This window comes from Scyliorhinus torazame, chromosome 8 (assembly GCF_047496885.1).
Source record: "Scyliorhinus torazame isolate Kashiwa2021f chromosome 8, sScyTor2.1, whole genome shotgun sequence".
NCBI lineage: Eukaryota > Metazoa > Chordata > Chondrichthyes > Carcharhiniformes > Scyliorhinidae > Scyliorhinus > Scyliorhinus torazame.
The window spans coordinates 169,620,647-169,640,557 of record NC_092714.1 but is presented as its reverse complement, the minus strand read 5'-3'; the positions used below and the strand labels follow the sequence as shown (position 1 = coordinate 169,640,557).

The 19,911-nt window shown below is 46.9% G+C and overlaps 1 protein-coding gene across 1 annotated transcript in view; it reads left to right on the top strand.

Moving 5' to 3' along the window:
- Positions 1 to 19,701, top strand: part of bcl2l1 (BCL2 like 1) — a 58,489-nt gene extending 38,788 nt beyond the window's left edge. The window contains exon 2 of the mRNA XM_072514508.1: positions 18,418 to 19,701. Within this exon, the coding sequence (XP_072370609.1) occupies positions 18,418 to 18,558 (141 nt within the window). The 3' untranslated portion in view covers positions 18,559 to 19,701. The remainder of the gene's footprint in view (positions 1 to 18,417) is intronic.
- The last annotated feature ends 210 nt before the right edge of the window (positions 19,702 to 19,911 follow it).

The following is a 19,911-nucleotide window of genomic DNA, read 5'->3' as shown; positions in this document are numbered from 1 at the left end:
CTCCAATCCTGGTACACCCGTACCACTGCATTCTCCCATCTGCTACTCCGTACTTTTGTAGCCCATCTCAGGACCTCTTCTCTATCTTTAAGGCGGTGAAATCGCACGATTGTCGCCCTAGATGGTTCTCCCGCTTTTGGTCTTCTCGCCGGGATCCGATGTGCCCCCTCCACCTCCAAGGGGCCCGCAGGGGCCTCAGCTCCCATCAACGAGCTTAGCATCGTGCTTACATAAGCGCCGCAATCCGCTCCTTCCACTCCCTCAGGGAGACCCAGTATCCGAAGGTTCTTCCTTGGCGCTCTGTTTTCTAGGGCCTCAATCCTTTCAATACACTTTTTATGGAGCGCCTCGTGTGTCTGTGTTTTGACCGCCAGGCCCAGGATCTCGTCCTCATTATCCGTCACCTTCTGCTCCACCACGTGGAGCTCTGTCTCCTGGGTCCTTTGTGCCTCCTTGAGCCCCTCAATTGCCTGTAGCATCGGGGTCAGCACCTCCCTCTTTAGTAGCTCCACACACCGTCTCAAGAATTCGTCTTGCTTGGGGCCCCCATGCCGCCTGGGCTTTCTCCGCCGCCATCTTGTGTCTTCTCCCTTTTCTGTCCCTATCGTCGAGGATTCCTCGCGCTGCAGCCGCCGCTGCCGATATTTTCCTCTTTCGTTGGGGGGGGACTCCCTATTCACTCACTCACCCCACACCGGGTTTCGTCGCACGAAAACTTCCCGTTGGGGCTCTTAAAAGAGCCCGAAGGTCCGTTTGAGCTGGAGCCGCCGAAACGTGCGGCTTAGCTGGTCATTGCCGCAACCGGAAGTCTGAAATGTTTTCTTAAACTAATGTCCTTTCGGGAAGGAAACCTGCCATCCTTACTTGGTCTGGCCTACTTGTGATTCTAGACCCACAGCGGTGCCCTCTGAAATGGCTCGTGAACCGCTACAAAGTCAATAAAAAGGAACTAATTCAGATGGATCACCCAGTGTCAATACCGGAGCACCAGAAATAACAGCGCAAACCCAACCCTGCAAAATCCTCCTAACTAACATCTGGGAGCTTGTACCAAAATTGGGAGAGCTGTCTCACAGACTTGTCCAGCATCAGCCGGACCTAGTCTATTCACTGAATCGACAGGACAAATCCAGCAGACGTGGCGGGTGGCTCAGTCGTATACAGTTGGTGGGGGGGGGGGGAAGAGAGGAGAGAGAGAGAGAGTTATCCTCCATCATTGGTCGCATCACTACTGACCGAGCAATTCCCACATCCTGTAAATGAATAAAAGGAAATATACTGTGCTTCTGTTAGAACATCTTACTTATTTCTATCAGCCTTTCACTGAAGGTCATGTAACATGGCTGAACCATCCAATAAAGTATGGACCATCTCAATAGAAAATTGCAGTGAAGGAATGGTGACAGAAAACTGGCATTTTGTATTTCCATTTATCACAAACATCTCAACTGAAACGGGCATTAGGGATCGATCTGTGCCTTGGTTAATTCGGGCTACGCCATCATATTTCAGAACTACTTGTTTCAGCTGTTGCCCATTTCTTGGTCCACCGTATGCGAGAGGTAAGTGTCACAGCTACTTTGAAAAGCTTTTGACGTAGCTTGAGGTTTTTCTGTAACTAGAATTAGAAAGTCTTGTCAGGCATGTGGTGTGGAAAATTAAAGGAACAGATTTATTTAGGTATGCTTCAGAGCTGCCTGTCTCAATCTACTCCGTCTCCCTCTTATTGCCACCTCTGGACTCTGAATCACCTTCCCTTCCAGGACCTCTGACATGACATCTCCGAATCCCTGCCAAAATCCCCTCCGCTTCGGACACGCCCAAAACATGCGTACAGGATTTGCCGGACTTCCCCCGCACCTCCCACACTTGTCCTCCACCTCCTCAAAAAAACATCAATTCCTTATATGTTTCCAACATCATCTCTCCCCAACCCCTGTTTTAGACATCACCTTATCCTGTAGCCATCTTAGAGGGAGACAGGGAAGCTTGGAACCTGCCTCAGGAGAAAATCCCGTACCAGCGGGTACCGAAATCCGTTCCCACCCGGCAACTCAAACTCCACCTCTAGCTCTTCCAGGCTTGGGAACCCCTCAATGAAGAGAAGGGATCCCAAATTTCTCAATCCCTGCCCGCTGCCACCTCCTAAAGCCCCCATCCAGCAGCCCCAGCACCCCCACCCCCCCCCCCCCCCCCCCCCCGGAGTGAACTGGTGATTGTCACAGATCGGTGACCACACCGACGTCCCCTCCAGTCTCATATGCTGCCTCCATTGCCCCCACACTCAGGGCTGCCACTACCACTGGGCTTGTGGCGTACCGAGCCGACGAGAACGGCAGAGGTGCCGTTAACAGAGCCTCCAGACTCCTGCCCTTCCAAGATTCCGTCTCGACCCACTCCCACACCGACCTCTCCTCCACTACGCACTTCCTAACCATCAAAATATTAGCCGCCCAATAGTAATTAATAAAGTTCGGAACGGCGCCCCCACTCAAGAAGGACCTTCTTCACCCTCGGGGCTTTCCCGGCCCATATAAAACCCAAGATCGCTGCATTCATTTTCCTAAAAAATGCCTTGGGGATAAAGATTGGGAGACACTGAAACACAAACCGCAATCTCGGGAGGACTGTCATTTTCACAGTCTGTACCCTCCCCGTCAATGACGGTGGGAGCATGCCCTACCTGTGGAAATCGCCTTTAATTTGCTCAATCAACCTGCCCAAATTTAGTTTATGAAGCTGACCCCAGCCCCTTGCCACCTGAATCCCTAGATATCTAAAACTTCTTCCCACAACTTTGAATGGCATCTCCCTCAGTCTCCTCTCCTGCCCCCTTGCCTGGATCACGAAGACCTCGCTCTTACTCATGTTTAGTTTGTAGTCTGAGAACTGGCCAAATTCCTCCAGTATTCCCATAATTCCTGCAATCCCCCCAACAGGTCTGTTATATACAGGAGCTAATCGCCCCCATAGAGTGAGACTCTATACTCCACGCCCCCCCCCCTCTCACTATCCCCTGCCAAATGTTCGATGTCCTCCACGCCATTGCCAGGGCAAACTTAGTGGGGAGAGTGGGCAACCTAGCGTAGTCCCCCTGCATAGACTAAAATACTCTGACCGGACCCGGTTGATCCTTATATTCGCCACTGGTGCCTGATATAGCAACCGGACCCAATCCACAAATCCCTGCCCCAACCCAAACGTTCCCAGGACATCCCACAGGTACCTCCACTCCACCCAATCAAAGGTCTTCTCTGCATCCATGGTCACCACAACCTTGACCTCGCGCCCCTCCGCAGGCATCACTATCACATTTAGGAGCGGTCTAATATTGGGCATCAGGTGTCGTCCCTTCACAAATCCCGTCTGGTCCTCCCCTAGTACCTCCGGGACACCATCCTCTATGCGCATCGCCAAGATCTTTGCCAGCAATTTAGCATCCACATTCATAGAACATAGAACGATACAGCGCAGTACAGGCCCTTCGGCCCACGATGTTGCACCGAAACAAAAACCATCTAACCTACACTACATTCAATAGGGAGATCGGCCTATACGACCCACAACTCTCCGGATCCTTATCCCGCTTCAAAATAAGGGAGATCGATGCCTGCGATAACGTTGGGACGATCACTCCCAGCTCCTTTGACTCATTAAAAGCCTTGACAGGAGCCATATTCCAGCTGCAGTCTCTGACACTCCTTCAGAAGCCCGTCATCCGGAGACTTCGCATACCTTCTGTCCACCTGTAATATTTTGCCTACCAGCCTGTCCAACTCCGCCTGCTCAGTCTTCTCCTTCTGTGCCCGCATTGAGATGAGTCCCCACCCCCCCCATAACCGCCTTCAGCGCCTCCCACACCAGCCCCACCGAAACCTAACCTGTGTCATTGATCTTTATATATCTCCGAATGGCCTCCCTCACCAGCCCGCACACCTCCTCTGCTAACAGCCCCATGCTAACAGCCCCACGTCTAACCTCCATTGCGGCCTTTCCTTTGTTAACTTGCAGGTCTACCTAGTGCGGTGCATGGTCCGACACCACATTTGCTGAATATTCAGCATCCACCACCTTAGCCAGCAGCGTTTTGTCCAACACAAAAGTCTATCCGGGAATACGCCTTATGCACATGGGAGTAGAATGAAAACTCCTTACTCCTTGGCCTCCCAAATCTCCACGGATCCAACCCCCCCATGCGGCTCCTTTGCCATAGAACAAAGAACAAAGAAAAGTACAGCACAGGAACTGGCCCTTCGGCCCTCCAAGCCTGCGCCGACCATGCTGCCCGTCTAAACTAAAATCATCTACACTTCCGGGGTCTGTATCCCTCCATTCCCATCCTGTTCATGTATTTGTCAAGATGCCCCATAAACATGCTTCCACCACCACCTCCGGCAGCGTGTTCCAGGCACCTTCTGTGTATAAAAAAAAAAAGCTTACCTCGTCCAGCTCCTCTAAATCTTGCCCCCTGCACCTTAAACCTATGCCCCCTAGTAATTGACCCCTCTACCCTGGGAAAAAGTCTGACTATCCAGCTGATACCTTCCCAGCCCTGGAACTCGACCGATCCAGCCTCGGATCCAGGACTGTGTTGAAATCTCCCCCCATAATCGGTCAATATAAATCCAGGTCCCGGATCTTCCCCAGCACCCATCTGACAAACTCAACATCATCCCAGTTTGGGGCATATATATTTACCAATACCACTGCCATTCCCTCCAACTTCCCACTAGCCATAACATATCTACCCCACTGGTCCGCCTCTATCTTCCCCACCTCAAACGCCACCTGTTTATTGACCAGGATTGCCACCCCCTCCCGAATGAAACACCTGCCCAACCCATCCCTTCCTCAACCTAATCTGATCCCCCACCTTCAAATGTGTCTCCTGCAACATGGCCACGTCCGCCTTCAGTTGCCTCAAGTGTGGGAACACACGGGTCCTTTTGACTGGCCCATTCAGTCCCCGAACGTTCCACATGACCAGCCTGGTCAGGGGCACACACACTCACGCACACCCCCACCCTCTGCCGATCAACCATAACCTGTCTTCAGCCCATGTCCTGCACCTCCCCTGGCCCGCCCTCTGGCAACCACCGTCATCAACCCTCCTCCTCTGCTTTGAAAGTCCCCTTCCTGTCAGCAGTCCAGTCCCCCCGCCCTCCCCCCACATCGGTGTTCAGCTCACCCCCCACTTTGTTTCTGTGAACTAGCCCTCCCAGCTAGCCTGGCAGACCCCGCCCATGGCGCCTAGCACCCCACTGGTTCCCCACCGCCCCGCTCTTAGTGCAAACAGTCGAAACAAAGGCAAGAACCAAAAACAAATGAACAATCCCTCCCAAGGTCCGAGCACAAAGGCCCACCCCTCCTCCCTTTACAAATTACTATATAACCAGCCTAACCCCAAACTGAAACGGAAAAAAACCTGGCAAGAAACAAGCAAAACCCCCAAATTCCAAACAACACCGATCCAAAGTTTTACAAAACATAGTTCAGTTCTTCTCAGTTAAAGTTCAAGATCCTCCTCCTGTCTGTCTATTCTCCTTCATAAAGTCCGCTGCCTCCTCCGACCAGCCAAAGTACCACTCCAGGTCCCCATAGCCGGGCCGGGTACAGTAGTCCGAACTTTATGCCCTTTTTGTACAGGGCCGACTTGACCTTATTAAAGCTCGCCCTCCTCTTTGCGAGTTATGTTCCCAGGTCCTGATACACCCGGATCTTGACATCTTCACACGTACATTGCCTCGTCTGCCTGGCCCACCTCCTAACGCGTTCCTTGTCCAGGAACCGATGTAATCGCGCTACCATCGCCCTCGGCGGCTCACCCCCCTGGGGCTTGCGCATCAGTGCCCTGTAGGCCTGATCCACCTCCAGAGGTCGATAAAACACACCTTCCCCAAGCAGCTTCTCCAACATCTTTCCCACATATGCACCAGCGTCCGACCCTTCGATTCCCTCCAGCACACCCACGATTCGAATGTTCTGCCTCCGAGAATGATTTTACAGGTCCTCCACTTTCTCCAGCAGTTGCATCTGCTGGTCACGCAGCATCCCAATCTCTGCTGCCATTGTGGTGGACTGGTCCTCATGCTACCCCGCCAGCTCCTCCAACCTCTGGATCGCCAGTCCCTGGGAACCAGATTCGTCTCCACGTGATCAACCACCGCCTTGATCGAGTCCACTGCCCGGACCAGGTCCTCCGCACTCTCCTTCCGCTGTTGGGTGAACTTCTCATTCAGGAAGCTCACCAACGGGTCCATCGACCACTGAGCTGACTGGGTACGACCCTGTTCTTCCGCCATCTCCACGCGCGTTGTCCGCTCCTTACTAGTCACCACATCCTGGTTCGTTCTTTTCCGATGACTTTTGGGCCGCAGCTCCATAAACTGGGGGTCCCTTTCTTCTGTTCCTGCTTCTACACCCTTTCTCTACAAATTTCCTGCAACAATCCGGCTTAAAAGCCGCACAAAGACCACCATGAGTGGGAGCTGCCAAATGTGCGACCGCTCACTCCATAGTCGTCACTAGAAGTCGCTTCAGTGTTGTATTGAGGGGAAGTTGTCTGGCTGTCTTGAGGTCAGGGTTTGATTTCTGTGTTCTTTTGTGAAGCTGTTGTGTGTTGTCTCTTGGCTATGATTGCAGCAAATAAAAAAAATCTATTGCAATTTGGGCATTTCCTGACTTGTATGGAATAGTGAGGCTTTGAAGGACTTGCAGTTTGAGTCGGTGTAGATTGGAACCAGGATATTTCAGCTAGAGTCATTACAGATCTACAGTGGTATACAAGGGGATGTAAGTGGAATGATGGATTCATTATAGATTTGCAGAATGATTTATTTGGTGGAGGAGCTCAACACGAGAGCAATAGAAGGCACATTGAGAGAATGGGCTCAGTATGGATTTTCAGAGGGGTTCTGAGAGACACCAGGTGTTGGTCGAGATTAGTAGTAGAACTTTTGGATTTGAGGCAAGAAAGATATTGGATAGAAACCTTCTAAAAGTTAGTGTAGCTCACTGTTCGTTGTGAGAGAATTCTTCCTTCACATTTTTGGGTGTGTCAGATTCCACTGAGGCCATTAGGAAATGCCTGAAGGTTTCTAGATAACCAGTGAAATATTTGTACACGCCTTGACTGATTTGTATGATAAAAGGTTCCAGGAAAGGTGGTTTGTTAGAACAGAACCAGTATCAGACCTGTAACAGGCCACCTACCTCGGTGTTCACCCAGCTCTCTCACTGCTATCAGTTTCCTGCAGACTGCTGTGCTGGCTCAGATACAACATGCTTGCTCCTTTGCAGGACAGTACAAGGAGGATGACTGCAGCACAACACGTTAGTCCCTCATGACATTTGATCTTGTCCCACTGAGTTGCCAGGCAGTGTGCTCTGGCACATGCCCTCTGTTCAATGGGAGGTCAACAGCTCTGTGAGATTCGCTTTCTGCCGGACTAACCCAATTCAGACACGTTTTTCTCTCCCCCAGATGGTGCCCGACCCACAGAGGTTTTCAAACGTGTTTTTATTTCATTTTCTGTAAGGTAACAGTTTTAAAAATAAATAAATAAATAACTTCTGGAGAAAAGTGTGGAGTGATGCTGGAGTAGGAGCTACACAAAGAGACTTTGGCCAGAGACTCGGAGCTTAGAAACAAACATGTAAAGGCTTCTGATTTCTCAGCAACTTTATCCTATCGGTAGGTGAGCACCAGGAAAATCACCATCAGTCGCTGTCTGTGCTGCATTGGAAGATTTGTAACATTGGAACAAGCATTCAGGCGTTCCACATAGGGCTTGTTTAAAGTACATGTCACCCAATCAACATATCCTTCTGTTAAGGGCTGCATGGTGGCGCAGTGGGTAGCACTGCAGTCTCACGCCGCCGAGGTCCCAGGTTCGATCCTGGCTCTGGGTCACTGTCCGTGTGGTGTTTGCACATTCTCCCCGTGTTTGCGTGGGTTTCGCTCCCACAACACACAGATGTGCAAGGTAGGTGGATTGGACACGCTAAATTCCCCTTAATTGGAAAAAATGAATTGGGTACTCTAAATTTATTTTTAAAAAACATATCCTTCTGTTCTTTTCTCTTTGTACTTCTCTAGCATCTGTATAAAAACATCTATACTGTTTGTCTCAATCACTCTAGACGGTAAAGTCTGCTGCAGAGGATTTTTGCGCAGCATCAAAGTTGCTGTTAAATTCCTATTGGATTTATGAATTTATATTTGTTGTTTGGCAGCAAGTGTCACTGGTCCTTTATTGCCCATCCCTAATTACCCTTGCGAAGGTGGTGGTGAACTCTTGCAGACTCTGTGGTGTAGGTACATCCGCAGTGCTGTTAGAGATGGAGCCCCAGGATTTTGACTCCGCAACAGTGAAGGAATGACTGTGTTTCCAAGTCAGGATGGGTAGTGACTTAGAGGGGAACCTCCAGGTGGTTGTTTCCAGGTATCTGCTGCCTTTGTCCTTCTAAATGGTAGTGGTCACAAGTTTTGAAGGTGATGTTGAAAGAGCCTGGGCGAGTTGTTGCAGTTGAGGATAAGCGCTCCTGCCGCTGGACGTAGATGTTGGAGGGTGTGAATGTTTAAAGTGATAAATGGGATACCAACCAAGCAGGCTGCTAGTCCTGGTTGGTGTCAAGATTCTTCAGTGTTGTTGGTGCTGCACTCATCCAGGCAAGTGAGGCGGCACTGTGGCACAATGGTTAGCACTGCTGCCTCACAGCTCCAGGGTCCCAGATTCAATTCCGACCTTAGGTGACTGTGTGGAGTTGGCACTTTCTCCCCGTGTCTGTGTGGGTTGCCTCCCAGATGCTCCAGTTTCCTCCCACTGTCCAAAGAAGTACAGGTTAAGTGGATTGGCTATGCTAAATTGCTCCTTATTGTCCAAAGGGTTTGGCGGGGTTACGGGGATAGGGTGGAGGCATGGGCTTAAGTAGGCTATTCTTTCCAAATGCTGGTGCAGACCCGATGGGCCGAATGGCCTCCTGTAAATTGTATTTTTTTTAAAAAAGTGGCGTGTATTCCATCTCACTCCTGACTTGTGACTTGGAGGTTGTGGATGACCTCTGGGGAGTCAGAAACAGAGTTATTTGCCATCGGATTCCCAGCCTCTGACCTGCTCTTGTCGTCACAGTATTTACATGGCTACTCCTGTTCAGTTTCTGGTCAACTGTATAGCCCAGAATAATGGGGTATTCATCAATGGTAATGCTATTGAATGTCAAGGGGTGATGGTTAGAGATTAGAGACTGTCTTTGCCTGGTAATTGTGTGGTGTAAATGTTGTTTGCCACCTGTCAGCCCAATCCGGGATGTATCAGAGGAGTTGCAAATGGCACTGAACACAATGCAATCATCAGTGGACACTCCACTCTGAACTTGTAATGAAGGTGAGGTCATTAATGAAGTAGCTAAAGATGGTTGAGATTATAGGAATGATCTTTGGGAAGACGATTGGCCACAAAACTGCAGTCGTCATCCGTTGTGCAAGATACAACTGCAGCCAGTTGAGGGTTTCCCCCCCCTAATTCTCATTAGTATCAGTTTTTCCTCTGGCTCCTTGATGTCACACTTGATGAAATGCTGTCTTAATGTTAAGGGCAGTGACTCTTGCCTCACCTCTGGAATTCAGCTCCATGTTTGGACCATGGCTGGAATGAGATCTGGTGTGATCCCTCCTGGAACCCAAACTGAGTGCCAGTGAACAGGGTATTGCTGAATAAGTGCCGCTTGATAGTCACTGTTGACGACTCCTTTCATCGCCTTTGATAATCGAGAGTAGAGTGGGGCGGTAGTTGGCTGGATTGGATTTATCCGGCTTTTCATGAATGGGCTGTCCCGAGGGCAATTTTCCACATTGCCGGGTCGATGCCAGTGTTGTAACTGAACTGGAACAGTTAGGGGCATGGCTGGATCTGACAAGACTTCAGCACCAACATTGTCAGTTTTTGCAGTATTCAATGTTTTTATCCATTCATCGACATAAACTAGACTAAACTGAGCAGTTTTGGGGCCCATATCTAACGAAGGATGTGCTGGCCTTGGAAAGGGTCCAGAGGAGGTTCACAAGAATGATCCCTGGAATGAGGAACTTGTCGTATGAGGAACGTTTAAGGACTCTGGATCTGTACTCATTGGAGTTTAGAAGGATGAGAGGGGGTCTTATTGAAACGTACAAGATACTACGAGGCCTGGATAGAGTGGATGTGGAGAGGATGTTTCCACTTGTAGGAAAAACTAGAACCAGAGGACACCGTCTTAGATTAAAGGGACGAACGAACCTTTAAATCAGAGATGTGGAGGAATTTCTTCAGCCAGACGGTGGTGAATCTGTGGAACTCTTTGCCGCAGAAAGCTGTGGAGGCCAATTCACTGAGTGTCTTTAAGACAGAGATAGATAGGTTCTTGATTAATAAGGGGATCAGGGGTTATGGGGAGAAGGCAGGAGAATGGGGATGAGAAAATATCAGCCATGATTGAATGGCAGAGCAGACTCGATGGGCCAAGTGGCCTAATTCTGCTCCTATGTCTTATGGTCTGATGGTCTAAATAGAATTCGCTGAAGATCAACATCTGTGATGTTGAAGACCTCGGGAAGAGGCCAAGATGGATCATCCACTCGGCAATTCAGGTTGATGATGATTGCAAAACCTTCCACCTTGTATTGTGTATGAATACTGCTGTGCAGAGCTGCCCCTCATTGAGCATGTTTGTGGAGCCTTCTCTTCCAGTTAGTTGTTTAGTTGTCCACTGCCATGAAGAACTTCTGATAGGGCAACTCCCAATTTCAACGCAACTTCAATGAAGAGGAATTTGCAGGCTCTATCGGCCTATAAGGTTGAGTGCTGTTATTTCTGGTGCTTTGGTTAATGCCAAGTCATCTATCTTTCTTTGAAGTTTATTTACCAACTTGATATAACTGAGTGGCTTGCTCAGCCAATTCAGCAGGCAGTCAGTCATTGCTGCAGGTCTGAAGCCTATCTAGGCCAGAACAGGTCAGGGTGACATTTCCTTTTCTGAAAGGGATTAGCGAACGCGCTGTATTTTTATCGCAATCTACAAGTTTCATGGTAACCATTACCGAGACTAACTTTTAATCACAAATTTGATTAATTGAAATAATTTTAGAGAGAGAGATTAATTGGCTTATTTATTGCCCCTAGCTTTGGACACTCCCACAAGTTTACCACTTGAAACCGTCACAATTTTAATGTTCTATCGATCACTATTCCGCCTTCTCTTTTCAAGGGAAGAAGTCCGTTCAGGTTTTCTGATCATTGTTTTAAACAGAATCTCTCATCTAATCTGAGCTCCAATGCCAGTCAGGGTGCCGGAGTTGGCTGAAGCACATCCTGGTTTAGAGAGAGGACAATCAACCAGGGTTCTGGCGGTTGGTCACAGGCAGACACAAGGAGAATGTGAAAACTCCACACAGAAAGTGACCCAGAGCCAGGGTCTTCGTCCCGGTGAGGCAGCAGTGCTAGCCACTCGGCTACCGTGTCGCTCTCTAAAATACAATACTAAAGAACTCCATGGCTTGCTAGAGCGGATGGGCAGGGTCTAAACTAATATTGCAGGGGGATGGGAACCTATGTAAGGATTCAGAGCAGGGGAATCAAGAACAAGAGAAAAAGACAGCAAGGAGAATAACAAAAGTGACAGACTGAGAAGTCAAGGGCCTGTATCCGATAATGACACTGTTAAAATGAAAAATAGTAGGGATGGGGCAAGTTATGTTAAAAGGACTAACCTTAAGGTTTTGTACCTGAACACGCAGAGCATTCAAAATACAATGGATGAGTTAGTTGTACAGGTTAGATGTCAAGGGGAAACATGTAGTTGGGATTATGTAAACATGGCTCCAAGGTGACCAAGGATGGGAACTAAACGTTAAGGGCTATTCAGTTTTTAGGAAGGATAGACAGAAAGGAAAAGGTGCTGGAAGTGCATTGTTGATTAAAGAAAATATTGATACCATATTGAGGAAAGATATTAGCACAGATAATGTGAAATCTGTCTGGGTCAAGTTAAAGTACTCCCAAGGGGTGAAAAACATTTGTAGGGGTGGGATGCAGACCAACAAACTGCAGTGGTGTTGGGAAAAGCATTAGACAGGAAATCAGAGATGCATGTGATAAAGGAACATCTGTGATTATGGGTGACTTTAATCTGCATATCAATTGGGTGAGTCAAATTAGTACAGTAGAGGAGGAATTTCTGGAGTGTTTTTCATACAGGATGGTTTTCTGGACCAATATGTTGAGGAACCAACAAAGGAACAGGCCATCTTGGACTGGGTGTTGTGCAATGAAAGAGGATTTGTTGGCAATCTAGTTGTGGGAGAACCCTTGGGGATGTGTGACCATAATATGATAGAATTCTTTATCAAGGTTGATAGTGAGGTAATTGATTCTGAGACCAGGGTCCTGAACCTCCATAAAGGTAACTATGATGGTATGAGGCATGAGCTGGCTATGATGGACTGGGAAGGAAGGACAGTGGACAGGCAAAGGCAGGCAGTTGAGGAACGAGAATGGTAAATTCCAAAAGTTGTTCATTCCTGTTTGGTGCAAGAGTAGAAAGGTAACTGTGGCCATGTGGTTGACAAGAGAAATTAGAGATATTATTGGATTCGAAGAAGAGGCATCCAAATTAGCAAGAAAACGCATTGGACCTGAGGATTGGAAACATTTAACAATTCAGCAAAGGCATACCAAGGAATTGATGAAGAAGGGGAATATACAATCTGAACGTAAGCTAGCGGGGAACATAAAAATTGACTGTTAAAGTTTCTATCAGTATGTAAAGAAATTGATTAAAAACTAATCTAGGCCCCTTACAGTTAGAAAGGGGGGAAATTCGTAATGGGGAACAAAGAAATGGCCAAGGAACTAAATTCGTACTTTGCTTCTGTCTTCACAAAGGAAGACTTGAATAATGTACCAGAAATTCTGAGAAACACAAGTTTAATAATCTTTTTATAAGTTTCAGCGAGGAGCTGAAGGAAATGAGTATTAGCAGAGAAATGGTTTGGGAGAAATTAATGGGATTGAAGGCAGATACATCTCCAGGGCTTGATTATCTTCATCCCAGAGTACTTCAGGAAGTGGTCCTAGAAATAGTAGAAACATTGATCATTGTAAAGTTAAAAGTGCATGGGATTGCAGGTAGTGTCTTGTGATGGATTGAAAACTGGTCAGCAGACAAGAAGTAAAACATTGGAATAAATGTGTCTTTTTCCGATTGGCAGAAAGTGACTAGGGGGGTATCACAGGCATCTGTGCTCAGACCCCAACCCTTATTATATATTAATGATTTGGACGATGGAACTAGATGTATTATATTCAAAGTTGGGTGGGAGGGTGAGCTGTGAGGGATGCAGAGATGCTTCAGCAGGATTTGGACAGGCTGAGCGAGTGAGCATAGACATGGCAGATGCAGTATAATGTGGATTATTGAGATTATCTGCTTTGTTACCAAAAATAGGAAGGCGGATTATTATTTGAATGGGTTTAAATTGAGAGGTGGAAACTCAGCATGACCTTGGTGTCCTCGTACGTCAAGTCACTGAAAGTAAGCACACCTGTAGGACAGACAGTAAAGAAAGCAAATGATTTAGATTTAGATTCATTGTCACGTGTATCGTCTCGTCAAATCATACCATACATTAAAAACATAGGACATACAATAGATACACAATGTAAGTACATAGACATGGATGTCGGGTGAAGCATACGGAGTGTAGTGCTACACAGTAGAGAAGATGCGTGGAGAGGTCCGATCAATCCATAAGAGCGCCATTCAAGAGTCTGGTAGCAGCGGGGAAGAAGCTGTTTTTGAATCTGTTAGTGCGTGTTCACAGACTTTTGTATCTTCTGCCTGATGGAAGAGGTTAGGAGAGAGAATACCCTGGATCTGAGTAGTCTTTGATTATGCTGCCCACTTTCCCAAGGTAGCAGGAGGTATAGACAGAGTCAAATGGATGGGAGGCAGGTTTGCATGATGGACTGGGCTGTGTTCGCGACTCTAATTTCTTACGGTCTTGGGCCAAGCAGTTGACACATCAGGCTGTGATGCAGCCAGATAGAATGTTTTCTATGGTGCATCTGTAAAAATTGGCAAGAGTCAATATGGACATGCCAAATTGCCTTGGTTTCCTTAGAAAGTATAGGCGTTGTTGTGCTTCCTTGGTTGTAGTGTCAAACGCGGGTGGATCAGGACAGATTGTTGGTGATGTGTACACCTAGGAATTTGAAGCTGTCAACCATCTCCACCTTGGCACTATTGATGCAGACAGGGGTGTGTATGACAATTTACTTCCTGAAGTTGATGACCAGCTCCTTAGTTACACTGACATGAAGGGAGAGATTGTTGTCGTTGCACCATGCCACTCGGTTCTCTATCTCCCTCCTGTACTCTGACTCATCATTTGAGATCCAACCCACCATGGTCATGTCATCAGCAAACCTGCAGATGGAGTTGGAGTTGTGTGTGTAAAGGGAGTATAGTCGGGGGCTAAGTGCGCAGCCTTCCGGGGTCCCGGTGTTGAGGACTACCGTGGAGGCATGTTGGCCTTCATAGCGAGAGGATTTGAGATTAGAATAGGGATGTTTTACTGTAATTTATAGGGCATTGATATGGCCACACGTGGAATATTGTGTGCAGTTTTGGTGTCCTTATCTGAGAAAGGATGTTCTTTCTATGTAGGGAGTGCAGCGAAGGTTTACCAGGATGATTCCTGGGATGGTGGGACTGTCATATGAGCCAATACTAAGTTGGTTAGAATTATATTCATTGGAGTTTAGAAGAGTGAGAGGGAATCTCATAGAAACTTAAAATTCGAACAGATTAGACTGGGTCGATTCACCTACCCTGCACACCTCTTTGTGTTGTGGGTGTGTGTGACCCATGCAGAAATGGGAGGAATGTGCATACTCCACACGGATAGTGACCTAACAGGGTAGATTTGGAAGAATGTTCCCAATGTTGGGGCAGTCCAGAACTAGCGGTCATAGTTTGAGGGTAAGGGTAAACCTTTTAGGACTGAGGTGAGGAGAAATTTCTTCACCCAGTGGTGAATTTGTTGAATTCGCTACCACACAAAGTAGTTGTGTAATTTCAAGAAGGAATTACATATAGCTCCTCGGGCTAAATGGATCAAGGGGTATGGGGGGGGAGAGCGGGTTCAGGGTATTGAACATGATGATCAGCCATGATCATGATGAATGGAGGAGCAGGCACGAAGGGCCGAATGGCCTCCTTTTTCTATATGTTTCTATGTAATTGATGCCTCTGAAATGAGACCCAAGGCAGAATCGGCACTTTGTGAGGGGACAGGACCAAATGCTCTTTTTACACTGTCATGTTTAACTTCCAGAGTCACACATGACCAAGAAAAGAGGACAATCTCATACATAACTTTAAGACAGTTAATTAAGAAGCAGCAATGTGTGTGATCAGTGCTGGTAAGTTGTGTGTGTGGCCAGCATTGGTAATGCAGTGTGTGTGTTTGCAATCTGTGTTGCAATCGGTGTTGGCAGTGCAGTGTGCGCGCGGGTGGGGTTGGCAGTGCAGTGTGTGCGCGGGTGGGGTTGGCATTGGCGGGGCACTAGGTGTGCGGGGTCGGCATTGGCGGGGCAGTGTGCACTAGTTTTAAAAAATTTATTTTACGGGTGGAATGTGGGCATTGCTGGTTAGGCAAGCATTTATACCCATCCCTACTTGCCCTTGAAAGATGCCTTCTTCAACCACTACAGTCCTTGCGGTGTAGGTAGAGACCTAGTGCTGTGAGGAAGAGAATTCCATAATTTTGTCTCCGCAACAGTGAAAGAACATGATATATTTCCAAATCAGGATGGTGAATAACTTGCGAGAAACCTCCAGGGGGTGGTGTTCGCAGGTATCTGCTGCCCTTGTCCTTCTAGATGGTCGTGTGTTCAGTAGGTGCTCCCTAAGGAGCCTTGCTGAGTTACTGCAGTGCATCTTGTAGATGGTACACACGGTTGCCGCTGTTCATCGATGGTGGAGGGATTAAATGTTTGTGGAAGGGGCAGCGATCAAGTGGGCTGCTTTGACCTTGAATCTACGAGTCATTATTGGGAGCAAGAGTGCTAATGGGCAGCATGGTGGCACAATGGTTAGCACTGCTGCCTCACACTGCCAGGGACTTGAGTTCAATTCTGGCCTTGGGTAACTGTGGAGGCTGCACGTTCTTCCTGTGTCTGTGGGTTTCCTTCCATGGCACGGGGACACAGTTGTTAGCACAGCTGCCTCACTGCTCCAGGGACCCGGGTTCAATTCCGACCTCGGGTGACTGTGGAGTTTGCACTTTCTCCCCGTGTCTGCCTGGGTTTCCTCTGGGTGCTCCGGTTTCCTCCCACAGTCCAAAGATGTGCAGGTTAGGTGAATTGGCCATGCTAAATTGCCCATTGGTGTCCAAGGATGTGCACGTTAGGTGAATTGGCTATGCTAAATTGCCCATTGGTGTCCAAAGATGTGTAGGTTAGGTGGGGTTACAGGGATAAAGCCTAGGTGGGATGCTCTTTCAGAGGGTCGGTGCAGACCCAATGGGCCGAATGGCCTCCTTCTGCACTGTAGGGTTTCTATGGAGGATTGCATGCTGCTTCCTGGCATGATTTAAACCAAGGACCATGAGTTGATTGCTGGTCCCCCTAGGAAGTGAGTCAAGCTTGCGTGCCTTTTCAAAGTTTATTACTGAGACATCAATAGTATAACAACTATGCTGGTTATGCAATAGATTAATACAAATAGGTTTACTGCATTCCCAGGTGATCAAATTTAGCCTCTGAAAATGTTGGATGTCCCATGAGTTCTGACCTCAAAAAGACTATCCTGCTCTGTTGTGTGCCCTTCCTTTGTGATTTATATCACAAGGTACTGAAACTTGTAATTGAAACAAATTCCTTCTTGCCCCACCTTCTGATTTGACATAATGGCCATCTTGATGGCTTAACTGTTAAGCGGTTAACATTACAAAGAGAACACCGGATGACCTAGACAATCCCAGATAATTGTGACGCTGCTTTAGTCTTCCATTGTTCCGGCCAAGACTAAATACCTGACGTGGGAAGTAGCCAACATGTTTGTTTGTTGCCATTCCCATTGTTCTGATTAATCTCCATGTTAATGCAATCCAAATTCTGATTTGCTCAGACTTTAGCAAATTCTAACATGTAGTATTCATATTTTCCAGTGTACCATCTCAGTTATAATTATGTATGTTTTTTTAGCCAGAAAATAATAGTGTGACAGAGACAGGCCATCTCTGGTAGAGTATGCCTTAATGGAAAGGTCAGGTGCAGGCTCCAAATCATTGAGAACCTCAGTCTGCCCTTGTCAAATGAACGTACTGAGAGATGACCCAACCACAACAGACCGAGCCCCACACTTCAGTAGGGGAGTGGCACTGTGTAGCCAAGCCTGCTGTTTATGATCATTTACTTTTCTTTCACTGCAGTTTGTTGAAATTAATGTATAAAAATGATTTGGGTTTGGTAGACATGGCATTGTCTTGGTTCATTCTATGCAAAGATTCTGTTTTTGCAATTGTCTTTCAGAGCAAATTTTCTGAGAATTTTGCTAAATTTCTCCTCTAGGCTCTTGTGGCTGAAGAAGCCAGATCTCTGGGCCAAAGTTGTTTCAAGCCTCCATTCCCCATTTAAAGGGTCATTTTTGTGTGTGTAGCTGGGTGTTGCCCGCTGATTTGATTGGAAGGTATCAGAGACCAGCTTGATCTTGTGTTTACCTGATGTGTGTTTTTTTAAAAAACTCAAGAATAGGTGACTGGACTATAATGGCCAAGCCCAGCGGCAGTGAGGATAATAATGCGTCTGGGAGGAATATGCTCAAATAGTATTTTTGGTACCAGATGAGCAACTGAGTTCAGATCCCACCATGATGTCATCTTGTGCTACTGAAATCAATAAATTTGGGGGGTAACATTGGAAATATTACTGTAAAAGCTGCTGGATTGTTCTATAAATTTAACTAGCTGACTAATGTTCTTCATGGATCCTACCTGTCCTACTCATAGCTTCAGCCCCACACTATATAGATGGTTCTTTATTCCTTCTGAATTGGCCTAGCAAGCTACTTATTTCTCAGGAGACGGGCAATAAATGCAAATTTACTGGCATCACCCATCTCCTGAGATCAAGTTATTTGAAACTGTAGAGTTCTCACTGTTACCCTGACTGTGATTAGCTAATCTAATTCCAAGCAGGGATTGAATCTGGGAACCTTGCCATCTATATGGTTTAGACAGGGATTTTGCCGTAATTATCAAGAAACTCAACCATAGCAATGTTTGAAACTGTAAATCATGAAATTGTTGAGCTTGGACTGGTATCCAAATGCACTGTGTGCTGGTGGCTAACTTGTGCTATTGTCTTCTTTTCCCAGGATGCCTTTGTGGCACTATATGGGAATAATGCTGCTGCTCGTAACCGTCAACTGCAAGATTCAGTCGCAAAATGGTTTATGGCCCTAACGGCTGTGGGGGCGACACTGGCCATTGCTGCATACTTAGTCCAGAGGAGGTAACAGAAGTGAGACTGCACTAAGAGGCAAGCCTTGGCCAACAGCTACTGGATTGGAAAAATATGTCTGAGACTGGCGTGACCATGAAAGCTGCACGAATAGATCTCCGCTTATTTCTTGTGTTGGAACTTCTCAGCTATATGTACATGACGTATTGTGTATGTGTACTCAGTTTACAAATATAAAGCATTCAGGCTGGTGCTGTGACAGAAATGGAAATTATCTACAAGTAAATCAACTATATCAGTTAGTAAAGCTCACTTTTTGTTCGGGATTATTAAACCTGGAATGGAGGTGTTGACCAGCAGCTTATACAATGAAGATCTCTGCTTGATGACTATGCCCTTTGCTGAATTGCCAAGAGTTCAAGATACTGCGCTGATCTCGCTCTGTGCTGTGGTGTTCGATTTGTTCAATTTTGACATGCACACTATCTGATGTGACCGAGTAGAATAGGAGCCTGGCTGCTCAGGAAGCAAATCAAGTGACTGGGATTCCAGAGTAGTGGCTTACAGCAGCCTGGGAGAAAGCTGCTACTTGTCCTTGGGATGCCAATGGCTTAGTGGAGCTCGAACTGAAAGGAAATGGCAGTCAAAATCCTAGACGTAAAAACCGCACCCTCTACCAGAAGCTGCTGGGATAACAAGCAATGGAACAGACGTTTCTTTCAACTGAAGACTGATTTTGACATTTTATTTATGCCAAATTTTAAATTTCTGTCACCTGCTGGAGTTGTTATGTGTTTGAATGGGACGACCACACCCAATGTTGGCATCATCAGTGCCATTCAGGGCAGCCTCCCTGATTCTCATGAAGGGATAATGAAGGAGAATTTGAGTCAAGTGTTCCTGGTGACTGCAGGTTGAAGCTCCCACTGCCTCTTGAGCAGAAGTGAAAGCAGAATTTTAGCCATTTTTGACACGATCATTTTGTGTGGAGTGCAGGTCCCCACATTTCTTTAATGCGTCAAATTTATTTTAAAAAGGTTTTCAGCTGTAATGTGTGGATGCTAAAGGTGTGACTCCTGGTCACTATTATTCACTGTAACCATTCCATGTTAGTTTGCTGCTCACCACGTTAGAAGCGAACCTATTTTACACAGTGTCTTAAGATTTAAATTAAAATTATTTGTTTTTAAACACTAAACCGTTGAATTTTGTTTTGCCATTATTCTCTGATGCTGTTTGTTGGTAGATAATTTAACTGAAAAAGTATCTGAAATGAGCCACGCTGCAGTGGGTTACACTGGGTGGTGTTGAGGACTGGCTGCTTTTCTGTAATCCAGAGATACTGAGATCAATTGCAGCAGCCTTAACCCATGCCCCAGTCCTCTGGCAGTCACCTGAGGCCTGTTAA